This window comes from Girardinichthys multiradiatus, chromosome 2 (genome assembly GCF_021462225.1).
Source record: "Girardinichthys multiradiatus isolate DD_20200921_A chromosome 2, DD_fGirMul_XY1, whole genome shotgun sequence".
NCBI lineage: Eukaryota > Metazoa > Chordata > Actinopteri > Cyprinodontiformes > Goodeidae > Girardinichthys > Girardinichthys multiradiatus.
The window spans coordinates 48,820,739-48,844,325 of record NC_061795.1 but is presented as its reverse complement, the minus strand read 5'-3'; the positions used below and the strand labels follow the sequence as shown (position 1 = coordinate 48,844,325).

Here is a 23,587-nt window from a genome sequence, read left to right as displayed (position 1 = left end):
AAGCTGAACTCTTTGGATGTCCTTGTCCATAACATATTGACACTGCACATAAACTGAAAAACACCAAGACACTGGACTGTTTTTTCAACACATGGTTGTGGAAAAAGTCCTGTCTTTAAAGGAGAAGTGAATGATGAAATTGTTCAACTAAAATCCACTAGAAAATCTTTGGAAAGAATTCAAGATCAGCGTACAAAAGATATCCTCAAAGCCTTGAAGTAAGCGTTTAATAAATTAAATTTCTTTAATAATCCCTCGCCATTTGACGTTTTTTTCCCATAGTTTAAGGACTAATCTGTTTGGTTACTTTGTATGGACTGTTTGAATTCATACCAACATGTGGTATGAATTTCATGTCATGGGACCCATTACAAATATATTTACTTAGAAAAACATTCATTTGTTCAAAGCCTGTTTTCCCCACTGCGTGATGGAGAAACCGTGTCAGAGATCAGACATTAGAGCTCAGACTAAAAACACAAATAAAGTTCAAGATGTGCCTCAGTGTGAGCTTGGTCACCATTTACTGCACAAAGACAAGAACATTTAATAACACAAACACACCGGTTTGTCCTTGGCTGCAGGTCTCAGTTACTGATATTCTTTACACTACTGCTAAACTTACACAACTAGAAATGGTTTCAATGCAGTCAGTCTCTACAGTGAATAACATGACACTCATACCTAAATATAATGCTGTAATAATTTACCCAAAACAGAATGTGGAGCAAGCAGTAAGTGATCCGAACAGATCTACTATCTCCATCTATCCTTCTGAGAGGTCTAAATTATTATGAGCAAATACAGATCACAACCCACAGGAACATCACTCCATCTCACATTAACACAACAATGATCTAGAACATTCATCAGTGCTAGAAAATATTGCTGACTTGTTTGTTTTACATTCTTTTATTAACAGTCTGCAAAAAGGATTTCCTGCTAATGTTACACGACAAACTGACGCTTTTAATAAAACCATGAGGTCACTTCTTCCTCGCCTTGTCTTTGACCGGTTCTTTAACCGCTCTCCCATCCCGCTGTGTGTCTGCCTGTTGTCAGGATCAGGTGCTTCTCGCTCTTCCTCCACCGCTGTCCAATCTAACGCATCTTGTAGTCATGAGAGATCGCTGCCTCACACAGCTGCCCTTTGAAATCCAGTTCGAAAGTGAAGTCCAAGTCACGCTGAGTGCACATGGAGAGAGAGAAAGAGTGAGTTTTTCAGACAACAACGGATCAAATACAGCAGAGCTCAAAAGATTTCAGGACTTAGGCGGAACCAGTAGATTTTTCATTTTGACCAAACTATCAGCAACAGGAGAAAGTAAACACTGCCTCACTGTTCCTTAAAGGGTGGAGAGGACACTGACAAGGTCAACAGTAAAATCTGCTGTTTGTTCAAGGCACTGCAGCTCAGCTGTTTGTAACAACGCTGTGAAACTCAACCTGTTCTGTGTGCAGAGAGTGTGTCATTACTTCAACAGCAGCTTCACGGTTAAACAGTGCATGCATTATTTCCTACTTATACGGTATGATCATAAGATACATCTAACTCACAATATTGTTCTCGTTGGGTTTCATAGCGATGCTGCCAACAATTTCTTCTCCTCGCCGCACTGTTAAATAATCCTCCAGGTAGAAAACGGTTTGCTTCCAGTGGGTGTACGAAGCATCTGGAGCTGCAGCACACACAAACAAAAGCACAATATTAATCAGACACTTAGAAAAAAAAGACATTTGTATTAATATTTCCCTTATTCATTTAGCCTTTTGCAGCTGTGATAAAAACCTCATAAACCGTCTTAATTTTCCTCAAGCTTAGTGCAACCTGAACTTTATAAATCTTGGCAAATGATTTGACTTTTATGTCATTCAGTATCCAACTTGTGTTCACACCTGATTCTTAATGTCACCTTTTGAAAGTGCAGTTGTTAATTTAACCTTATCGTACAATTCCTTATAATTATTTTTATTCTATGTTTAATCTACTGAAAGTTTTATGGGGAAAGGTGATACAAATTGTTTTTCCAATGCATTGCATAAGTATTTACATCCTTTAAACTTTTCAGATTTTTTAACCTTAAAACCAAAACACTTAAATGGATTTTATTAGGATTTTATGTGATTGATCAACATAAAGTAGCGTGTTAATATGAAGTGACAAAAAAATACAGCTGTTGTTTTTTCCCCTTTTAATTCAAATGCAAGCAACAGCCTCCACAAATCATTAAATTCGTCCCCATGTGTGTTTTTAAATCTCAGAATGGCTTCAGATGTTCTGTTTCTGGCCTCACAGGTTCTTTAGAGAACACTGGAGAACACACAGCATCACGAATACCGGGGAACCTAGCAGACAGGTCAGGGAGAACGTTGTAGAGAAAGTTACAGCAGGATTAGGTTCTAAAATAACGTCTCAAGTTTTGAACATCTCACAGATCTCTGCTGCAGTGCCTGGAGACACACTAGAGATGGACAAAGCTCGATACTATCAGCACCAAAACACATGTGTGAGTATTCTCCAGAGTCCTGACAGTCACTGATGACTTCCCGGGGTTTTAAAGGTCAGTGACTCTTGAATTGAATTCCTGCCAGTCTCCCTGTGGTGAACTGGTTGCTTCGGCTTTCTGGCCTAGCTCTCAGCAAGTTTATAGATAAAAGGACCTGTCAATCAGCTTGGCAGCTGGACATGCTCGGCTCAGTTGTTTGGACAGATAGTTGGAAACCAGTTCTGCTTCTTATGGTAATGCAGCTGATGAAAAGGCATTTCCACTGACGGGCATGAAATGGAGTCTTTGAGCTCTCCTTCAATTCTCTTTGTCTGCGGGGGTCAAAAGTCTGATGCAGTTTGCTTTAAAGGGGTCCATTTTAGCTCTCTGTCTGTAAACTCTTTATGTTAAAGTTTTTTGGCAGGTGAGTCCTCAGGTCTGACGTTGGGAAATCAATAGAAAGGTAGTGAGATGGAAAGGAGAGGCTGATCCTGGAAATAACAGAGTATAATTCTTTGTGTTGAAGAGGAAAGGTCTCTCTAAGAGTTTAGTTTCAGAAAAAAAGAGGATCTGTGATTATTTCCAGCAAAGGAGCCAAGAAATCCATCTAAGTGTCAAAGAAATTAAAACCTCCACCACTAGAGGTCAGCCACTCACCAGTTTTGACGAAGTGCTTAAACGTAATTCACTCCAAACCCCAATGCTTGGGTCATAATTTACAGCACAAACTTCAAGAAAAATATGCTTTTCTATAAGTAGATCTATCTGTAAGCACAATAAGGACCATCTTCTCACCCCTCCAAACCATAATAATTACAACCTAATTTTTCAAAGTCTGGTGTAGAAAAGTTGGGCTTCAGAAATACCAGTCTGCTCTAGTCTGGTATGTTGTGTGGCCAAAGGTTTTAATTTACTCATGTAAATCTTGTCACTTTTTTAATCCTGTCTTTTTATCGAGTGCTTTAAATTCAGAGTGAAAAATTACACCACTGTACTTTATGTAAATGTTAACTAACATACTAATGTCAGTAGCTTCATATTTAACAGATTCATAAGACAGTTGTTTGGAAGCTCTGAATCTCTGCAACTCTAATGTTTGCCAGCTGACTACATCCTGCACACATTATAATTACCCCCAATGACCACTGCACATGAAGAAGAGGTGTTGAGCTCTTACCTGTGGAAAAACCAGTCTTCTTGTGACACTTGGTAAACTCAATGTTAAAGAAAGTGACAAGGGCATGGATGTAGTCATTCCTCTGGATTTGCAAGCAGAAAGCTGAGGTGAATGAGAGGTCCTCAGCTTTTACAGTGTAGATGTCCACCTCCTGAAAAGGAGACAATCTAAAATCAGCAAACATTATATAAAATCTTATGTCATTTCTTAAAGCTTCTCGGTCTGATTTTTTCCAAGACGCCTCAGGAGCAGCCTCGCTGTAATAAGCTGAGATTCTAATTTATGTTGGGGTTCATACAGTGCCTTGCAAAAGTATTCACATCCCTTGATGTGAATACTTCTTTGGGATTTTATGGAACAGAGCGCAAAACATCAAAGAAGTTTGAAGTGAAATGAAAAAGATACCCGGTTTTCAGAATGTTTGCAAATCAGCAGAAAAAAAGGGGAAGCTGGTCGAAGTTGAAGGGGAAGAAAACCTGTTAGAAGGCTTGGGATTGGGATGGAGGTTCATCTTCCAGTAGGACCCAACCACCCTAAACATACAGTCTGAAATACAATGGAACGGTTTAGATCAAAGCATATTATGTGTTAAACTGGCCCAGTCAAAGTCCAGATCCACATCCAATTAGGAATCTGTGACATGTCTTAAACATTCCTGTTCACAAACGGCCTCCATCCAATCTGAATGAGCTATTTTACAAAAAGTTCAGCCTTCAGTTGTTCAAAGGTAGTAGAAACATACCCTAAAAGACTTGCTGATATAACTGCAGCAAACGGCAGTTCTGAAATTATGCCAAAGGATCTAAACGGGCAGTTAGTTCACATCTGGAGAAGGGTGCAGATTACTAGTAAAACATTAAGATCCCAGTGGCTCTTTGGTAGGAGAGTCTCAGCATTCAAATGTTATTCATACATGGTGCAAGGACCCACATCTGAAAGCATTTAGTTTAACTGGACATGTGATGATTTTGCAATGACCAACACAGCAACATGTTCCATCACAGCTTAGAGAGGTAACAGTATGATCGTAGTCTTTCTGAAACCTGCACTGCAGTGCTGGGTTTCTCTTGTATCATCACTGCTAACAGACCTTCACTTCTAGCTTTCATGGGTGCCAGACAAAACATTTGCTGTGGAGGAATAAGCCTTTTAGCTGCTGGCCATAAAAATCAATGCATGATTCTTAGATGCAGCTATAAGAAAAAAGATAAAAATACTTCTACTAAATAAATTTGCTTTGGAGAAGCAGTATCAATGGTCATATTTTAAAGTTTACGACAAAATAAAAATGTAAATCATGATTGTAAAAAATAGCTTTATTCAGGTTCTTGGACATCAATGATCCTTTCTGAGAAATGTCTCATAAATGAAGGTTCTGTGTGTAGAACCGCTCAGTTCTACAACGTTTATACTGTCATTCAGTGATTCATTTAAAGACAGTGTAGCCAGCCGACAGGGGATTGCTGCTGTATGGGTTGTTTTTCCCTTCACAAGGCAGGGAGGCGAGTCTGATGAAAGTCAAGGTGCGATCACGAAGCAGAGTTCAGTCAGGACAGAGCGGAAACCAGACAGAAACCTGTAATCAATGTCAGCGATAAGAAGGTCTACATGAAGAGGAGAACAATCAGGGTGACTAGACAGGCTACTATTGTCATGCACAGTGCAGCAGCCTGATCAGGGAATTTCACAGAGAGAGGGCGCCGCACATCAAGGTCAAACTCATTCCAGCCACATCAAGGCCAGGCAGGATGTTTCTCAGTCAAGTATTGTCATCTATTTGGTTTATTTGGTGTGTTTTATCAGTGGGAAATTACCATTCCAACCACAACCAGCCCTTTTCCAAACAAGCTGAGATAAAAAACTGGGATCTGTAATAATGTTTTCTTGAAGGAGCATGTTACTTTAAATGTTTTTGCTGCTTAAGGCAGGTCAAGGTGTTTAATCTAAATAATGTATATAGATTATTGATAAAAGAAATAAATGCTTAGAGGGAACATGTACTGTTTTAGGAGACTGAGTGGTAAAAATTTGAATTTTTTCTATTGTATGTTTTTTTTTAATCACATTTATAAGATCATTAAACAAACTCTGTACCAAAGATAACATGACTAAATTCAAAAATCTCTATCAAATGATTTCTGCAAGCAACAAATCGGCTGTGACACAAACATTTGTGAGCAGATAACACAAAGTCACTCTGCTCAGACAAGGTCCGAAATTGAAAGGATCCAATGATTACATTAATGAACGCCTCACTAAACAAAACAGTGAAACTATTTTAGAAAACTAAAAAGATACAAAACACATGGACATCCAACTGCAACGTTTTCCTAAAGCTCAACGGGGCGCCTGAGCAAGCAAAGATCCCTGTCATCCAGAGTATGGAGGACCTGGAAATGTGCAAATGAGTAACAGGAAGTAAGGTAAATCCATGAATATAAACTCCACTACAACTGATAATTCAGAAGGTTTAATACAAAGGATCACTAACTGTAATAATCTGGAGCTACTGACTTCAGGCTACGCTGATTACAACACACAGGATAATTGGGGCAACAATTACAAAACTACTCTAAATCCAATAGTCCACTTGCAAGAAAGGGCAATAAGAATCATTAATAATGCTGGATATCGAGCTCACACTAACCCACTATTCATTCAATCAAAAACACAAAAATGTATGATCTGGTGGACTTTCAAACACTGCAGATTCTATTCAAGGCCAGAAACAAACAATACCTGCGAATATTCAAAGAGTTTATTAAATGGAAACAATGAAATCTAAGAGAATTGTCAGTCAATCAGTCATTTTCTACCGCTTATTCCATAGTGGGTCGCAGGGGAGCTGGTGCCTATCTCCAGCAGTCTATGGGCGAGAGGCGGGGTACATCCTGGACAGGTCGCCAGTCCATCGCAGGGCAACACACAAACAACCAAGCACACACTCATTCATACACCTAAGGGCAATTTATAGTGACCAATTAACCTAACAGGCATGTCTTTGGACTGTGGGAGGAAGCCAGAGTACCCGGTGAGAACCCACGCATGCACGGGGAGAACATGCAAACTCCATGCAGAAAGACCCCCAGCTGGGAATCGAACCCAGGATCTAAGAGAATCGTGTTGATTTTAAATCTAATAAGTTGGTACAACATTAAAAAGCTTTTCTATTACTGTTAGTGGAGTAAAGAAATGGAACAACTTGGACCAATAACTTAAACAATGTGAAGTGATTCAAAAGTTCAATAAGAGATACAAAGAACAGATTTTTGCAAAATATGTCAGAGATAAAAATTTAAAAAACTGAAGTTCATAAGCACAAAATAATTTTTTTTGAGTGCAGCTTTAGAAGGAAACTGATATGTGTGTTTTGAGGCCAGAGTTACTGAAAGGATGGGATTATATGAGTTATTTACTTCTACCCACCCCTATTCAGATATATATTTCTGTTGATTTTGTGCATTGGCGCAATGGATGTGTGTATGTTATTAATATCTGAATAAACTCAACTCAAATAAAGTTGTGCCTTGCTTGCTGAAGATGGAATAATTCATATTACAACAGCTTCTTCAACATTTTTAGGACTCTTCTGATTCATATGTTGATGATATTTTCATTTTCAAAGCATAATGAAGGCCAAAAGTTTTATTTTCTTTACAACTTAACATTTGAATGAAGTAAAGTCACATTTAGTCAGTGTTGCTTTAATAAGTGTCCAGATTAAATTCATTTAAATGCAAATGTTATAAAAGTTTTCTTGATCACAAAACCATTTGATTTTAGCCCGGCCACAAAGTGACCTGCTGGTCTCTTCTCGCTGACCTTAATGATGATGATGTTAATGACCATCAGGCAGCAGACATCATCATGTGATTCTCATCTGGAAGATGAGGACGATGCCCTTAAAAGGGGGTGGAGCTTGAGATCATGTCTTTTTGGCAACCATGGTTGCTTAAAGGAAACATTTGTTGTCATTGTCACTTTGCATCACAGCAAATTCACAGGCAAGAATATTGCTGCAATCAAATTGTACAAAGTTCAAAAATTTCATAGAGACATTTGACTTCTGTGAAGAAATATTTAGGGCATGTCCAGTTAGTGTGAAGACCATCTACTGCAGAGCTTGCTTATGGAAATACCAGCAGCAGACAGGTGTGAGTATTTTTGCACACACAGAGTGGAAAGACTTCTGTATGCTGGTGTCAAGAAGGACAGCAAAAATGCCACTTTTCCCCATTTTTGGGTGATCCAACCGAAGCACAAAAGGAAGAACCAGGAGGACTGAGGAATTTATTTTCTCCTGTAAAATTACTTCAGAACCTTTGGGATAGTTGCACAAAATGGCTTTAAGGTGAAGACTATCATGAGTCTATATTCTGCTGACAGTGACACCTCCTGAGGCTATTCCTGTGTGGCGTTGCCTCTTGTTTAAGAGAGTGGACTCACTCATAGTTCTGCATAAAGACATCTCTGTGAGTATAGAAAAGGATCAGAACAGCCTTTAGGAGCAACATTGTCCAACTATAATGCAGCAGTTTGGTGATGGACATGATGCAGCATCATATCACAAAGTAAAAGTGATAAATAAGAAGCTCAGGGGTTAGAAGATTGAAATATTGAGTCTATGGTCAGGAACCCCCCCCCCCCCCCCCCCAGGTATGAAAGCCACTGAATGAAACTTTCTGAAGGCAGCCCTGTTTTGTGTGGCAAATAGTGAAAACATCAGTGTACATCTTCACCTAAGCTCTACTGTCTGTGTTCCTCCTGTTATGTGATTACTTACTATCAGAAATGAGCCATTTTATATTTCTGTGATTACAATACTAACCTTCACCAGGCAGGAGTTGGTCACCACCTGTTTGGGGTCCACTACGTCCACCAGGGGCTCCTTTATTGCCACGTTACGGATGCAGGTCATGTCAAAGCCATACACGTTCTCCCACCCTAGTGAATGCAGCATAGCATTATATCCACATGTTTTTACTTTGCTTTTATTGCAAACACATGAATCCATTTTGCTCCTGCTCCAGGAAAAACTGTGAAGAGCTTGGCTGCAGCTGGGAAACATCAGGAGATAGGAGGAGGAGCATCTTGTTGAGATTCCCAGAGTCGTATGATCTATGACCCTTCAGATACACCTTCAAACATTTTGGAAGGATTTTTAGTGTGACACGCTAAAAATCACATTTTGTTAGGCAACACTCTGTTATTACAGATCTGCTTAAAGTCAGACTTCAATCTTGTGTCGCAAATCCTTGTTGCCTGAGCTAAACTGTCCCATACATTATTCATACAGGCTCTTATGATAAATGTGTGAGCAAGCATCTCTGTCATGACCCAAAAGGGGAGACGAACTGAGGATGATGAACAGATCAAAAAAGCCCACATGGCTTTTATGATTTAGTGTATTTGCATTTCTTGCTGTCTACTTATCAGAGACAGTGTGCTACTAAGAGGAGCAGTAGTGATCACTGGAGGCCCTTAGAATACAGAAATCCTTCAAAGGACCACTTCTTAGTCAGCATAAAGGTCTTCTTAGGCACATTGCCAGGGGAAAAAAGTTTACATTCATTATGAACACATCTGAGTGTGACATTTTATAATCCAGAATCACTGCTGACTACACTGGACTCCCTAAACTTCACCAGGAGACACTGCAGTGCTTTGGGCCACATGACTTTCTCTGTCTTTCAATCAAAGCTCATGTGAGACCTTTCAGCTGTGGTTTGTTTGTGTGGCTGCTGGTTTCTGAGTTGTGGACTGATGGAAAAACATGATGGTGGTGCTGATCATGTGCTTTCTGACAATAAACTCACCCACAGTCCTTCTGGCTGGTTCTGAGTGGGGTGAGTGATGAGGGGATTGTTGATCTATGATGTCAGTTAATGCCCCCAATCTTGAGCCTGAGGGATGGTTCTGTATGGGAACCAAACCCAAACTTGTTCTATAGGCGTCCATTCATCAACTAGCTGTTTTTAAAGTCACACAGAGCCAAAAAGGCCAATTCAGGGACCATGAGGGGGAAAACCTTAGAGTACATTCAAACATGAGGGATGCACTTACAATGTATTTTGAAGTCTTTGTACTGCCTGTCTTCGATGGCCAACACGTACAGGGAGGCTCGGTCAGGAAACATCAACCCACCGGCCTTCTGTTTGAAAAAGAAGGCAAAGAAAACATTCCTAAACACAATATATAATATCTACTTTACAGCAGCTCTGTTTATCCCTCACACAAAAGCACTTTTAAATTGTCTATGCACATTTTTACCTCAGCCCCCATACTATGATGGAATAGCTAATAATATAACAATCCCTAAAGAAGATATTTATTAACACATTTAATGTGCAGTGCCTTGCAGACAACCCCCAGTGGGAAATTTATGAGTAGTGTATAACTGTGAAGTGGAAGGAAACTGATACGTGGTTAGTTTTTACTTTTCACATAAAAACATCTCAAAGCTGTCTGCATTAGTATTCACTCCCTTTGAGTCACACTTTTCACTGCATGTGTTTTGGGTTATGTCTACACCAACCTTTCTCATCTAGACTGAACTGGTTACAAGTTCTTCTGAACATCAATTTTCAAGTGTTGCCACATTTTCTCAACAGGATTCAGGCCTGGAATTTGACTAGGCCATTCTAACACACAACACTCCACCCCCGTCTTCTGCAACTTTTTTCTTTCCAGGATTGTCTTTGATTTAGCTCCATCTGTCTTCCTATCAGCTCTGACCAGATTCCCTGTCCCTGGAAACCAATAACATCCCCACAGCATGATGCTGCCACCACCATATTTTATGGTATTTTCCAAACAAAGTGTCTTGAATTTAGGCCAAAGTTTTCCAACTCTTCTTCTCTGATTACTGCTTTTCTTGCCCAGCCTGTTATTTTAGATGGACGTCATGTCTTGGTAGATCCTCTCTCCGTGTTTAGGTGAGGGTTTAAACTGAGCTCTAGGGGATGTTCAAAGCTTAATTTTTTTAGAACCTAACTGCCTTTTTGCCTCTCTGAGTTTTTGCCTCTGCCACCGCCCGGGGGCAAAAACTTGGGCCTGGGAGGAGTTTGGTGAGGCCATGGAGAAGGAGTACCGGTTGGCCTCGAAGCGATTCTGGCAAACCGTCTGGCGCCTCAGGAGGGGGAAGCAGTGTTTTGCCAACACTGTTTACAGAGGGGGTGGGGAGCTGCTGACCTCGACTGGGGACATTATCGGGCGGTGGAAGGAGTACTTCGAAGATCTCCTCAATCCTGCCATCACGCATTCCCTGGTGGAAACAGAGGCTGGGGACTCGGGGTTGGACTCTTTCATCACCCAGGCTGAAGTCACCAAGGTGGTTAAAAACCTCAACGGTGGCAGGGCTTCGGGGTTGGATGAGATCCACCCTGAGTACCTCAAGTCTCTGGATGTTGTGGGGCTGTCATGGTGGACACGCCTCTTCAACATTGCGTGGCGGTCGGGGACAGTGCCTCTGGACTGGCAGACTGGGGTTGTGGTCCCCCTTCATAAGAAGGGTGACCGGAGGGTGTGTTCCAATCACACTCCTCAGCCTCCCTGGTAAGGCCTACGCCAGGGTATTGGAGAGGAGAGTCCAGCCGATAGTCAAACCTCAGCTTCAGGAGGAGCAGTGTGGTTTTCGTCCCGGCCGTGGAACACTGGACCTCTATACCCTCTACAGGGTACTCGAGGGTTCATGGGAGTTTGCCCATTCGGTTCACATGTGTTTTGTGGACCTGGAGAAAGCATTCGACTGTGTCCCTCGTGATGCCCTTTGGGGGGTGCTCCAGGAGTATGGAGTTGGGGGCCCTTTACTAGGGGCCATCCGGTCTCTGTACGAGCGGAGCAGGAGTTTGGTCCGCATTGCCGGCACCAAGTCGGACCTGTTCCCGGTGCATGTTGGACTCCGGCAGGGCTGCCCTTTGTCACCGGTCCTGTTCATAACTTTTATGGACAGGATTTCTAGATGCAGCCAAGGGCCGGAGGGGGTCTGGTTTGGGGACCAGTGGATTTCGTCTCTTCTTTTTGCAGATGAGTGGTCCTGCTAGCCCCCTCTAGCCAAGACCTATAGCATGCGCTGGGGCGGTTCACAGCCGAGTGTGAAGCGGCTGGGATGAGGATCAGCTCCTCCAAGTCCGAGGCCATGGTTCTCGACCGGAAAAGGGTGGCTTGTCCTCTTCAGGTTGGAGGGGAGTTCCTGCCTCAAGTGGAGGAGTTTAAGTATCTCGGGGTCTTGTTCACGAGTGAGGGAAGAATGGAGCGGGAGATTGACAGACGGATCGGTGCGGCAGCCGCAGTAATGGGGGCACTGTGCTGGTCCGTTGTGGTGAAGAGAGAGCTGAGCCGAAAAGCGAAGCTCTCAATTTACCGGTCGGTCTACGTTCCTACCCTCACTTATGGCCATGAACTTTGGGTCATGACCGAAAGAACGAGATCCTGGATAAAAGCGGCTAAAATGAGCTTCCTCCGTAGGGTGGCCGGGCACTCCCTTAGAGATAGGGTGAGGAGCTCGGAGTAGAGCTGCTGCTCCTCCACATCTAGAGGAGCCAGTTGAGGTGGCTCGGGCATCTATACCGGATGCCTCCTGGACGCCTTCATCGGGAGGTGTTCCAGGCACGTCCCACCGGGAGGAGGCCCAGGGGACGGCCCAGGACACACTGGAGGGACTATGTCTCTCGGCTGGCCTGGGAACGCCTTGGGCTCCCCCCGGAGGAGCTGGAGGAGGTGTCTGGGGAGAGGGACGTCTGGGTGTCTCTGCTGAGTCTGCTGCCCCCGTGACCCGGTCCCAGATAAGTGGAAGAGGACAAGTACTCGTACTCGTCCTCTTCCGCCTCTTCCGCTTTAAACTTCTCCACAACTTTCTTCCTGACCAGTCTGTTGGGTTCTTCATGATGTTCTCTATTCCCGCTTCACAATAATCAAGTTTATCTGAAACCTATTATTTACCAACAACAGCTGTTTAGTTCTTAAACTAAAAACAATCACATCCATTAATGATTTCTAGACTATCGTAAAAATAAAAGCTGTAAAAGGATTATGGGATTTTTTTCTTATCTTGAGAGGTCACCATGTTTGAATAATTGTGACATTGTGTTTTGTTATTTATGTACTTCAGTTTAATAGTTTCGATTAATGTGGCTGCTACCTCAACCAGACCTCCATCATAACATATATGTTTCAGTGGGACTTCTGGTTTAATAATGGTGTAAAAATAGAATAACTTTAAATTTATTTAGGATCTGCTCTACTCATTTTTATGTAAAATATCAAATATGTTTGTATGTAGGAAATTCATCTTGGTAAACATGGAAAACAGACAATGAATGGATTGAACTAAAGCCATACATCCTAAAGATTGATTGAGCTTATTACTTGGTGGAGTTTGGTTGCTTACAGCAGGATGCATCAAATTAAGATGCACTGATTATTAAAAGCACATCTCACAAAGACAACCTGTTGACATGTCATACCAGCCACTTGTCTCTTGCAAAGATGACGGTGTGGAGCATGGATTCATAGAACAGACAGTAGCCCATCCACTCAGATATAATGATGTCAACCTTCTCCACAGGAAGCTCCACCTCCTCCACCTTGCCTTTGAATATGGTGATAACTAAAACACACAGCATGAATTCATGTAACCACAACCTAAAAGCATGTACAGTATCAGAGCAACTACTTACATTCAGAGATTGGCTGCAACAGAGGTTGGACTGGAGCCTACGGTAATATGTAACAGATTTCTGTGGGAACAGAATAATAATGGATAGAGTGGGTGGGATAACAGCTTCCAGAGCAGCTGTGCTGCTCATATCAGATCGGGTCCAATAGGAACTACAATGGAGGATTGAATCTTTGCGCTGCTTCAGCTCTGTTTGCTCTGCTTTGGCGAGAAGTTACTGTAGAGCTTCTCTGTTGATATAAGCGGCTGCCAGAAAAACATGTAAGCCATGCTCCCTGATTGCTTCCTGCTCCTTCACCGTCCACCACACAGCAAACACTGCTAACACTTCTCTAAATTACTGGAGAATATTTGGTTTTCATAGGGATACAGATAGGACATTTGCTGACAGGATGGTTTATGGAGCTATTACTCAGTTGGTGTGTGGCTTGTGGCTTTGCAGGAAATTAGTTTTTTGTTGCAGTTCACATATTAAACTGCACCCAATACATTTACAAAAGGTGAAAGCATGTCTGAGCAACCTAACACAACTGAGCAAAAACAGAGCATGATGGTGGAAAGATAACTGTGTGTATTGTGATTATATTCATAAATTCACACTTATTCCGCTTTTACATCCAGTCTTTCTGCTTTCCTTCCCTCTTTTATTTTAATTCATTTTCATGACAGTGAGTTTATTTATTGCTCCCTTAACCTGGAAAAACTTTTTTGTTTTCCAGGTTGTTTTTTTGTCTTTAGTAAAAATACCACAAGGTATGCAAGTACATCTGTAAATATTAAAATTTACTTAAGGAACTTTATTTGTATGACTCTTTAAAAAAAAGAAACCCATTACTATATAAATTAATTCCTCAGAGTGATGTATTTCCTGTGTTTTTTTCCGCTGTTTTTAATGATTCTGTCTGGCAGCAAATAAAAATCAAAAATTCAATTTCTCAGGAAATTTGAATATCACTTCAGACCAATAAAAAAAGAGGATGCAGGAAATACAGGAAAACAAGTTCACTGTCCATGTACTGTGCAGTATATGCAATCAGCACTTGGTCTGGGCTCCTTTTACATGAATTACTGCATCAATGCAGCATGGCATGGAGGATATCAGCCTGTGGTTCTGCTGAGGAGTTCTGGAAGCCCAGCTTGCTTTTATAGGGACCTTCAGCCAGTCTACAATGTTGGTTCTGGTCTCTCATCTTACTCCAACCAACAGCCCATAGATTCTCTATGGGATTTAGGTCATGTCAGTTTTCTGGTGTTAACATGGTGATTAAAGCAGGTACTGGTACTGCTGGCAGTGTGGACCAGTACCAATTCCTGCTAGAAAATGAAAGAAGAGCTCTTGAATGTCTTAGTAGATGGCAGCTGTGACTTTGGACCCTAATAGAACCCAGTGGACCAAGACCAGCTGATGACATGGCTCCTATAATCACAGACTGCGGAAACGTCCCGTTGGACCTCAGCAGCTTGGATTCCTGGCCTCTCCACTCTTCCTCCAGACTCTGGGACCTTGATCTCCAAATGAAATGCAAGCTTTACTTTTATCTGAAAAGAGGACTTTGGACCACTGGGCTACAGTCCAGTTCTGTTTCTCCTCAGTCCTGGAAAGACGTATCTGATGTCTCTGGTTCAGGTGTGGTTTAGCAGACACACCTCCATTTTGGCAATGATGGCATGACATATACAGGTCCTTCTCAAAATATTAGCATATTGTGATAAAGTTCATTATTTTCCATAATGTCATGATGAAAATTTAACATTCATATATTTTAGATTCATTGCACACTAACTGAAATATTTCAGGTCTTTCATTGTCTTAATACGGATGATTTTGGCATACAGCTCATGAAAACCCAAAATTCCTATCTCACAAAATTAGCATATCATTAAAAGGGTCTCTAAACGAGCTATGAACCTAATCATCTGAATCAACGAGTTAACTCTAAACACCTGAAAAAGATTCCTGAGGCCTTTAAAACTCCCAGCCTGGTTCATCACTCAAAACCCCAATCATGGGTAAGACTGCCGACCTGACTGCTGTCCAGAAGGCCACTATTGACACCCTCAAGCAAGAGGGTAAGACACAGAAAGAAATTTCCGAACGAATAGGCTGTTCCCAGAGTGCTGTATCAAGGCACCTCAGTGGGAAGTCTGTGGGAAGGAAAAAGTGTGGCAGAAAACGCTGCACAACGAGAAGAGGTGACCGGACCCTGAGGAAGATTGTGGAGAAGGGCCGATTCCAGACCTTTGGGGACCAGCGGAAGCAGTGGACTGAGTCTGGAGTAGAAACATCCAGAGCCACCGTGTACAGGCGTGTGCAGGAAATGGGCTACAGGTGCCGCATTCCCCAGGTCAAGCCACTTTTGAACCAGAAACAGCGGCAGAAGCGCCTGACCTGGGCTACAGAGAAGCAGCACTGGACTGTTGCTCAGTGGTCCAAAGTACTTTTTTCAGATGAAAGCAAATTCTGCATGTCATTCGGAAATCAAGGTGCCAGAGTCTGGAGGAAGACTGGGGAGAAGGAAATGCCAAAATGCCAGAAGTCCAGTGTCAAGTACCCACAGTCAGTGATGGTCTGGGGTGCCGTGTCAGCTGCTGGTGTTGGTCCACTGTGTTTTATCAAGGGCAGGGTCAATGCAGCTAGCTATCAGGAGATTTTGGAGCACTTCATGCTTCCATCTGCTGAAAAGCTTTATGGAGATGAAGATTTCATTTTTCAGCACGACCTGGCACCTGCTCACAGTGCCAAAACCACTGGTAAATGGTTTACTGACCATGGTATCACTGTGCTCAATTGGCCTGCCAACTCTCCTGACCTGAACCCCATAGAGAATCTGTGGGATATTGTGAAGAGAACGTTGAGAGACTCAAGACCCAACACTCTGGATGAGCTAAAGGCCGCTATCGAGGCATCCTGGGCCTCCATAAGACCTCAGCAGTGCCACAGGCTGATTGCCTCCATGCCACGCCGCATTGAAGCAGTCATTTCTGCAAAAGGATTCCCGACCAAGTATTGAGTGCATAACTGTACATGATTATTTGAAGGTTGATGTTTTTTGTATTAAAAACACTTTTCTTTTATTGGTCGGATGAAATATGCTAATTTTGTGAGATAGGAATTTTGGGTTTTCATGAGCTGTATGCCAAAATCATCCGTATTAAGACAATAAAAGACCTGAAATATTTCAGTTAGTGTGCAATGAATCTAAAATATATGAATGTTAAATTTTCATCATGACATTATGGGAAATAATGAACTTTATCACAATATGCTAATATTTTGAGAAGGACCTGTAGTGAGAAGATTGTCAGATGTCACTTTGGGTTTTTGTTCGGTTAAAATTTAGGATAATGAGGAATTTTTTACAGCACTGTAACTGTTTGCTCCACGCATGTCAGCACGTGCTTTCAGTCCAGTGTCATCACAGCAAGGATGCACTGAGGAACAGCTGCAGCTCTTACCACTGTCGAGGTGGTTGGACTTGATGATCCTCTCTGAGTACTCGGATATGCTGGAACATTCAATCTGTTAAAAACATGAGATTGAGCAGATGTTTAAAGCAAAGTCCTCAGCAGACACAACATGACTTCACTTTGTTTAAGGTTCTGCTCATGCTGACTGCTCAGAAACAAGGAAGATCTTTTTTCATTACTTGTTTGCATTTGTATAATTATGCACAGTATACATTTAGCATTAAAGTCAAGGCCAAGCAAATATTTAATTAACTGGTGTTTTACAGCTTCTGTGCGAAATCAGGAATAACCACAAGAGAAGAGCATATATTTTAAAAACCAAAAAACACTGAGAGCATGTTTTTAGTGAACTGAAGTATAAACTCTCCAGCCCTCTGTGTTTTAAAATAGAACAGCAGAATAAAGTGGAACAAAGAACACCAGAAAGCTGAAGGCAGGGCTGGGAATACGTTTTACGAAAGTGGCCTATTTAAAGGCAAGAAAAATAGAAGTTAGCAGTTTACTCTGTTTAGACAGACATGACTCAGCATAGTCACACCAACTGGGGTGCAGCTATGCACCATACACAACAAACTGTAATGCTCTGCGTGTTCTGACACCTGTCTATCAGAACCAGAATTAACTTCTTCCTGAGATCAAGCTACAGTTGCTCCTCTGTTGAATCGGACCACGCGGGCCAGGCTTTCCTCCCGATGTCCTCAAAAAGGCATGACCCTTTGGCCTGACCACCACTGCTTTGTTTGCTAGATGCTGACCACTACAGACCAGGGATGCTCATCAAGAGCTGCAGTTTTGGAGATGTTCTGACCCAGTCGTCTAGTGACAGCAATTTAGTCGTTGGCGTCCAATTTTAAGCTGTCGTTTTTCCTGCTTCAGCACGTCAACTTTCTGGACAACATGTTATATGTACAGTATCTCACAGACTCACCGGTGCCGTGAAGAACAGATGATGCGTGTTATTACTACACCTCACACTCATTGGTGTATCGTTGAGTCTTTATTTTCTAACTCTTCACACCACCAGTACTGCTGTTAGGTCCTCCACAAGGCTCATCATCATCATTGTTTGGTCATGATCTCAGTCACTTTGTGATTACTTTTGTCTCAGTCCTGTATTTTGGGTCATTTCTATATTTTCTATGTTTAGCTCTTTTGCTTAGTGTTTGTTCTTCTAGTTATTCCATGTTTCTGTTCTGTGATTAGTCTAGTCTCCTGGGATCCAAAGCTTCACTCCCATTCAGCTAGTTTCCATGTCACAGTCTCACCTCCACAGTATTTAAAAGCAGAGCTCCTTTAGTGAGGCGTTTCTTGTTAGCTTCTATCAGCAGAAAATGTCCTTCTACAACATGTGCCTTTGTAATGTAACAAAGGAAACAGTACTGCAGTCTACTGATCCAAGAAGGAAACAGACGTTTGATAAAAAAATGTAACCATCTACAAATACTTAAAAACACATTCGGTGGATAATTTCTCTTTTTTGCCTCTAAGAACATACAGAGCCTGACAGCACCAGGTTTCTGATGTTGTTCACTGGGGTTAATTTAGCTTTGCAGGAGATGCCCTGGAGTCAAGCTGAAAATAGACAAATGGTTAAAGACTACAAAGGGAAAAAACCTTAATAGGGGACATGTTGCTGCCACAGTGATTGTAGTGCTGCCAAGAATCATTATGGAAAAATACTTCAAATTAATATTGGGCGGACTTCAACTAGCCACTGAGACCATCAGAATATTTAACATTGAATTTATTTTCTCTTCAGACAATGTATTTAATTCAAACCTAAATGCATTTATTCTTTTCCAGCTTGTTATACTAGAAAATTGTCGGTGTTCTTATTGTTCAGTGATTTTGATTTTCGTTTTTGAGTCATGTGCACTTGACTTGACAGAGTTATATTTATACTGTATCTATGTGTTATTCATATTTACATTTGCATTTATTATATTTCTTTCCATGCTACAAATCTACAACTTAAAGGCATATGACATAAAGAGGTCTCATATGAACAGCACTGGTATAGCTACAATGACTAAGCCAAGCTGGGACCCTGGTGAAGCAAGCAGACCAAAAACAAAAAGCACTCTGCTGCTCTGTGTGCTTTCATGGATGGATGAGGTCCTTCGTGGGGCAGGATTGGACTTGCTTTATATGCATCAAACTCTCTGAGAAATGAAGATATCAGATATTCCATCCTTTTTTTTATTTTAGTTATAAAAAATAAACATAAGAAACTCTGGCCTCTATTTTTTAACAGAGGTCATCAGTTTTCCCTCAGATCGAGCACACATTAAGATGGTGTTCCTGAAGTAGGTAGTGCTGCTGTGCACTCAGGTGCTAATTACAGGAGGACCGCTTGGAAGACTTCTGGTGCCTCTGGTGCTAAATAAACAATGGCTGTAACAACTGCATAAATAATCAGGGATGCAATGCATATGGTGTGCTCCAGGTGTATGCATGTTTCCAGGCCTATGCATGAGTTTCTGTGCTAATGGAGTGTGATAATAAGGCTCAGAATGCCAGACCGTCTGAATAATTTCTCTTCTCTGACTGAATCTCAGTGGGAAGGGATGGGCATCCGCCATGAATCCATTAGGATCACACTTGGTTGAGTAGACTGAAGCCCAGAGACATGATGACACCCATTTCTTTTGCAAATCTAACAAGTGACAGGAAGAGTCACTATCACTGTGGTCAACCCTGGAGACTCCCGCTCATGCCTCAGTGCAGAGAATTAGCGAGTGCATGTTTCTAATTTTGCCCTGATGTCATTTCTGCCTTCTGTCTGGCCTGTTAACCTTTGACTGTGAATGTTCTAATTACTGATATATTTTAAAGTTTCTATTTGTTTTCAAATCCTTGTTTTGTCAAAGAGACGTAAGTAAAGAATAGTAAGAAAAAACAGCTGACAGGTGAAGTGAATAACACGGATTATCTGTTAATCATTGCACCTGTTAGTGGGTGGGATATTTCAGGCAGCAGGGGGACATTTTTTCCTTAAAGTCAAGATGTTACAAGCAGAAGTAACAGTCAGTGTGGGGATTTTAGTGAGTTTAACAAGGCCTGTGAAAACTAGATAAATGAGATGAGAGCATCTCTAAAACCACAGATCCTTTGGGTTGTTTCCAGTCTGCAGTGGTCAGTATGTATCAACATGGTTCAAGGAAGGATCAGTGGTGAACCGATGATGCAAAGCGTTCATCAGTCAACCACCAGAAGCATTGATGCAAACAAGAAATAAAGGTGGGTCTGCCTGGTCTGATCCAACTAACAGGCTACTGTAGCTTAACTTGCTGAAAGGGTTAATGGTACTGATAGAATTGTGTTGGAAGACCCAGAACATCAGTCTGTTATCAGTTTGTTGTGTATTGAGCTGCATGGCCTCAGATCAACCAGGGTGCCCATGCTGGGCCATGTGTCATGCCTAGTAAGTGTCTGATGTTTTGTGTTGGTTGGTGGGTTATTTAAAATAAGTGATAAAGGTTAAAATCAAAGTTGACCCACTGCTGTTCCTCTGCAGATCCACCTTTGGAGGTGGCCACAGAGCCATAAAGGCTATTAGGTGGAGGGGTTAAATGGGCCTGGACAAAATGTGTGACGTAGGGATACGATGCAAAGTAAAGACAACAGCAGCACACAAGTCTCTCTGTGCAAGCAGAGCAGTGACCTTTATGATCCTCCAGTGTTCATCTGATCAAAAAAATCCATTATTCATCAGAATCTGATGCAGATCATAGCAGAATCAAGATGATGCGCACCAGATTCATTGACTTCTAAATGATAGAGATTCATAACCATTGGTTTGTTGGTTGCATGATTATCATGTAACAACAATCAGACAAGAATTAATTTGAATGATTAAAAATGCAACACAAAACACAAACATTTCATCCCACGCTTTTTCAGGGCCCCTACCTGTGCTGGGCCCTTAGTGAACAATAAACCCCCCACCACTAAGTGCTCCAGGCCCTAAAGAGATTTTTTAAAGATCTTACTTGAATGGTAAAATCCTGTTTTAATCTTAGAACTGTAATCCCTCTCATTCTGCTCTCAGCGCTGGCCTCACTGATAGCAAGTAGTTCACAATATTGATGCATGACATCTTTTCTATGCAGTTCAAACTGCATATTTCCTCTTTGACATCTGGTACAGATCCAACACATCAATAAATGGTAAATGGACTGAACTTATATAGCGCTTTTCCAGTCATACAGACCGCTCAAAGCACTTTACACTAGAGCCACATTCACCCAATCGCACTCACATTCATACACCGATACACAGATCGGTAGGCAACTTGAGGTTAAGTGCCTTGCCCAGGGGCACATCAACATATGGCAGGAGGAAGCTGGAATTGAACCCACAACCTTCTGATTGCAAGACAACTACTCTTCCTACTGAGCCATAGTCACCTAAAATAAATAGACAACTGGAATGATAAATAGCTAAAATATTTATCATTCCAGTTAAAGATATACTGATCTCTGAAGTCCTGCCTCTCGCCCATAGACTGCTGGAGATAGGCACCAGCTCCCCCGCGACCCACTATGGAATAAGCGGTAGAAAATGACTGACTGACTGACTGAAATCTTAACTCTATAGTTGCAGACAAAACCAAGCCAGATGGAGAGGAGCAACACAGTTGTGAAAAGCATCTGAAGAACAGCAACTGGGGCCAAAAGGCAAGGACAGAGATCCAGTGAAATAAGAAACTGAAAGAGACAGCTAGACAGAGAAGGCAAACAAACACCAGGCTTCAGGTAAAGTCACACAAACACCAGAATGTCAACCAGTACCGCATAAAAAGAAAAACTCTCTCGTCAGTTCAGAGTTAATCACATCTTTCCTGAAGCATGTGGATAGCAATGGAGTCAAAAATAATCTCCATATGATCATCTCAAGCCAGCGTTGAGTACGCCGCATTTATTCTCAGACATGCCTTGGGTCAAAACTATTTCTGTTCCAAAACAGAAGACCAGTGCAGGGAAGGTTCTCAGATCGCAACCTGTTTCAGAGTCTGCACACTTTTACCAACTGCAGATCGGCCAAAGGAAATGTTTGAAATGTGCTACAAAGTCCCACACAGCAGACACTTGGTGAAATTCAAAATACATTTGGATTTTAAAAAAGGGGCAAAGCTTAACATCCTTAGAATAGCTTTTATGTCCAAACCTGCAAACGACACGGGAACACTGCATCTTCCTTCTCAAAGCAGAGCACATGTTTCCACTCTCAAACATTTACTGTATAAACTGATAAAAATTGATGAAGATGAAGCTTTCCTGCATGTCTTGATTTTGCCTCTGAAACAGCATGTTTGATGTCACCCCAAAGGTTTTCTATAATGTTCACCTTGTTGGTCTGGAACCAAAATGTTGCTTCTTACTGGAGTGTTTGAGGTTGTTGTCTTTCATGACATTTTTGTTTCAGCATGAGGCAACATGACTTCTATAATCCCTGGCAGGCAATAACGAGCCCTGGTACCACCAAATGACAAACATCCCCACACCATGATACCTGAGTCACTATGCGTCAGTATACTATGGTTTCATTTCAGTGTTCAGGTCTAGTCTGCCAAACGTTTTGTGGCTCCTAGATCCAAAAAGAGCAACATTGCTTTCATTAGTCCAAAAATGTTGTGCCAATTCTGTTTAGGCCAGTTAGTGCGCTTTTACAAACTGTATCTTCACCAGCATGTTGGTTGTATAACACTGTGACTTTGTAGGGTCTTCTCATCAACAGCTTGGCTTCACACAGGCATCTTCTAATTGTTACAGTTCTAACAGGTAGCTGTAGACCTCCTTATACATAATCTCTGGAAGGACCTACAAGTTCAGCGTCCAAACTTTTAATATAGTGAAAAAGTATAATTTTTGTTAACCTTTGAGTCAAACTCATATTTTGTTTAGATTATTTACAAATAAATTGGAATATTTCAAGCCTTCATTTCTTGTACTCTTACAGATTATGGAATCCAAAATCCAGTCTCTCAGATAGTTTGGATATTTGAAAAAAGTTATAGCATATTCATAGAAAGTTCAGTGGAAGGAAGAAGTGTAGCAGGAAATAGGGATAACCGCAGCCTTGAGATGATTGTCCAACAAAATCCATCCAAGAATTTAGGGGAACTCTATAAGGACTGAACTAATGCTGGAGTCAGCATATCATACACAAAGACAAATCTCACACATGGGCTACAAGCATCTTACCTGGGATAAAGAGAAAAGCAATGGAACTACTTCTCAGCAGCCCAAAGTCAATGTTTTAGATGAAAGTAAAGTTTGCATTTTGCTTGGAAATCAAGGTCCCAGAATCTAGAGGAAGAGGGTAGAGGCAGAGAATCCACATTGCTTGAAGTCCAGCCAACACTGCCAAAGTTATTGTCAAGAGGAAGATGACAGACACCAGAACCAACAATGCAGATGACCTGAAGGCCGTTATCAAAGCAACCTGGGCTTCCATTACACCTCAGTAGAACCACAGGCTGATCACGACCATGCCACACAGCATTGATGCAGTAATTCATGCAAAAGGAGCCCCAACCAAGTACTGAGCTCATGGAAATGAAGATACTTCTTAAAAGTCTGACATTTCTGAGACACTGAATGTTGGGTTTTCATTATCTGTAAGCCATAATCATCATAATTACATGACATAAAGATTTGAAATATTTTACACAAAGTGTAATGAATCTATATAATGTATGAGTTTCACTTTCTGTGATGAGTGAGGTAAAATATTTAATGTTTCACAATAAATCAAAATTTATGAGTTGCACTTGTG

At 41.5% G+C, this 23,587-nt stretch overlaps 1 protein-coding gene across 4 annotated transcripts in view; it reads right to left on the bottom strand.

Annotated features, from left to right (window-relative positions):
- Positions 1–507: 507 nt before the first annotated feature.
- Positions 508–23,587, bottom strand: part of LOC124856332 (protein arginine N-methyltransferase 8-B) — a 32,802-nt gene continuing 9,722 nt past the window's right edge. For 3 of the 4 annotated variants that reach the window (XM_047346690.1, XM_047346675.1, XM_047346697.1), the window contains 7 exons: positions 16,796–16,859; positions 13,128–13,270; positions 9,727–9,814; positions 8,492–8,607; positions 3,664–3,814; positions 1,558–1,679; positions 508–1,185 (listed from right to left, as the gene is read on the bottom strand). In XM_047346690.1, the coding sequence (XP_047202646.1) occupies positions 1,102–1,185; positions 1,558–1,679; positions 3,664–3,814; positions 8,492–8,607; positions 9,727–9,814; positions 13,128–13,270; positions 16,796–16,859 (768 nt within the window). In that variant the 3' untranslated portion in view covers positions 508–1,101. The remainder of the gene's footprint in view (positions 1,186–1,557; positions 1,680–3,663; positions 3,815–8,491; positions 8,608–9,726; positions 9,815–13,127; positions 13,271–16,795; positions 16,860–23,587) is intronic. The other variant, XM_047346682.1, reaches the window with a different exon arrangement.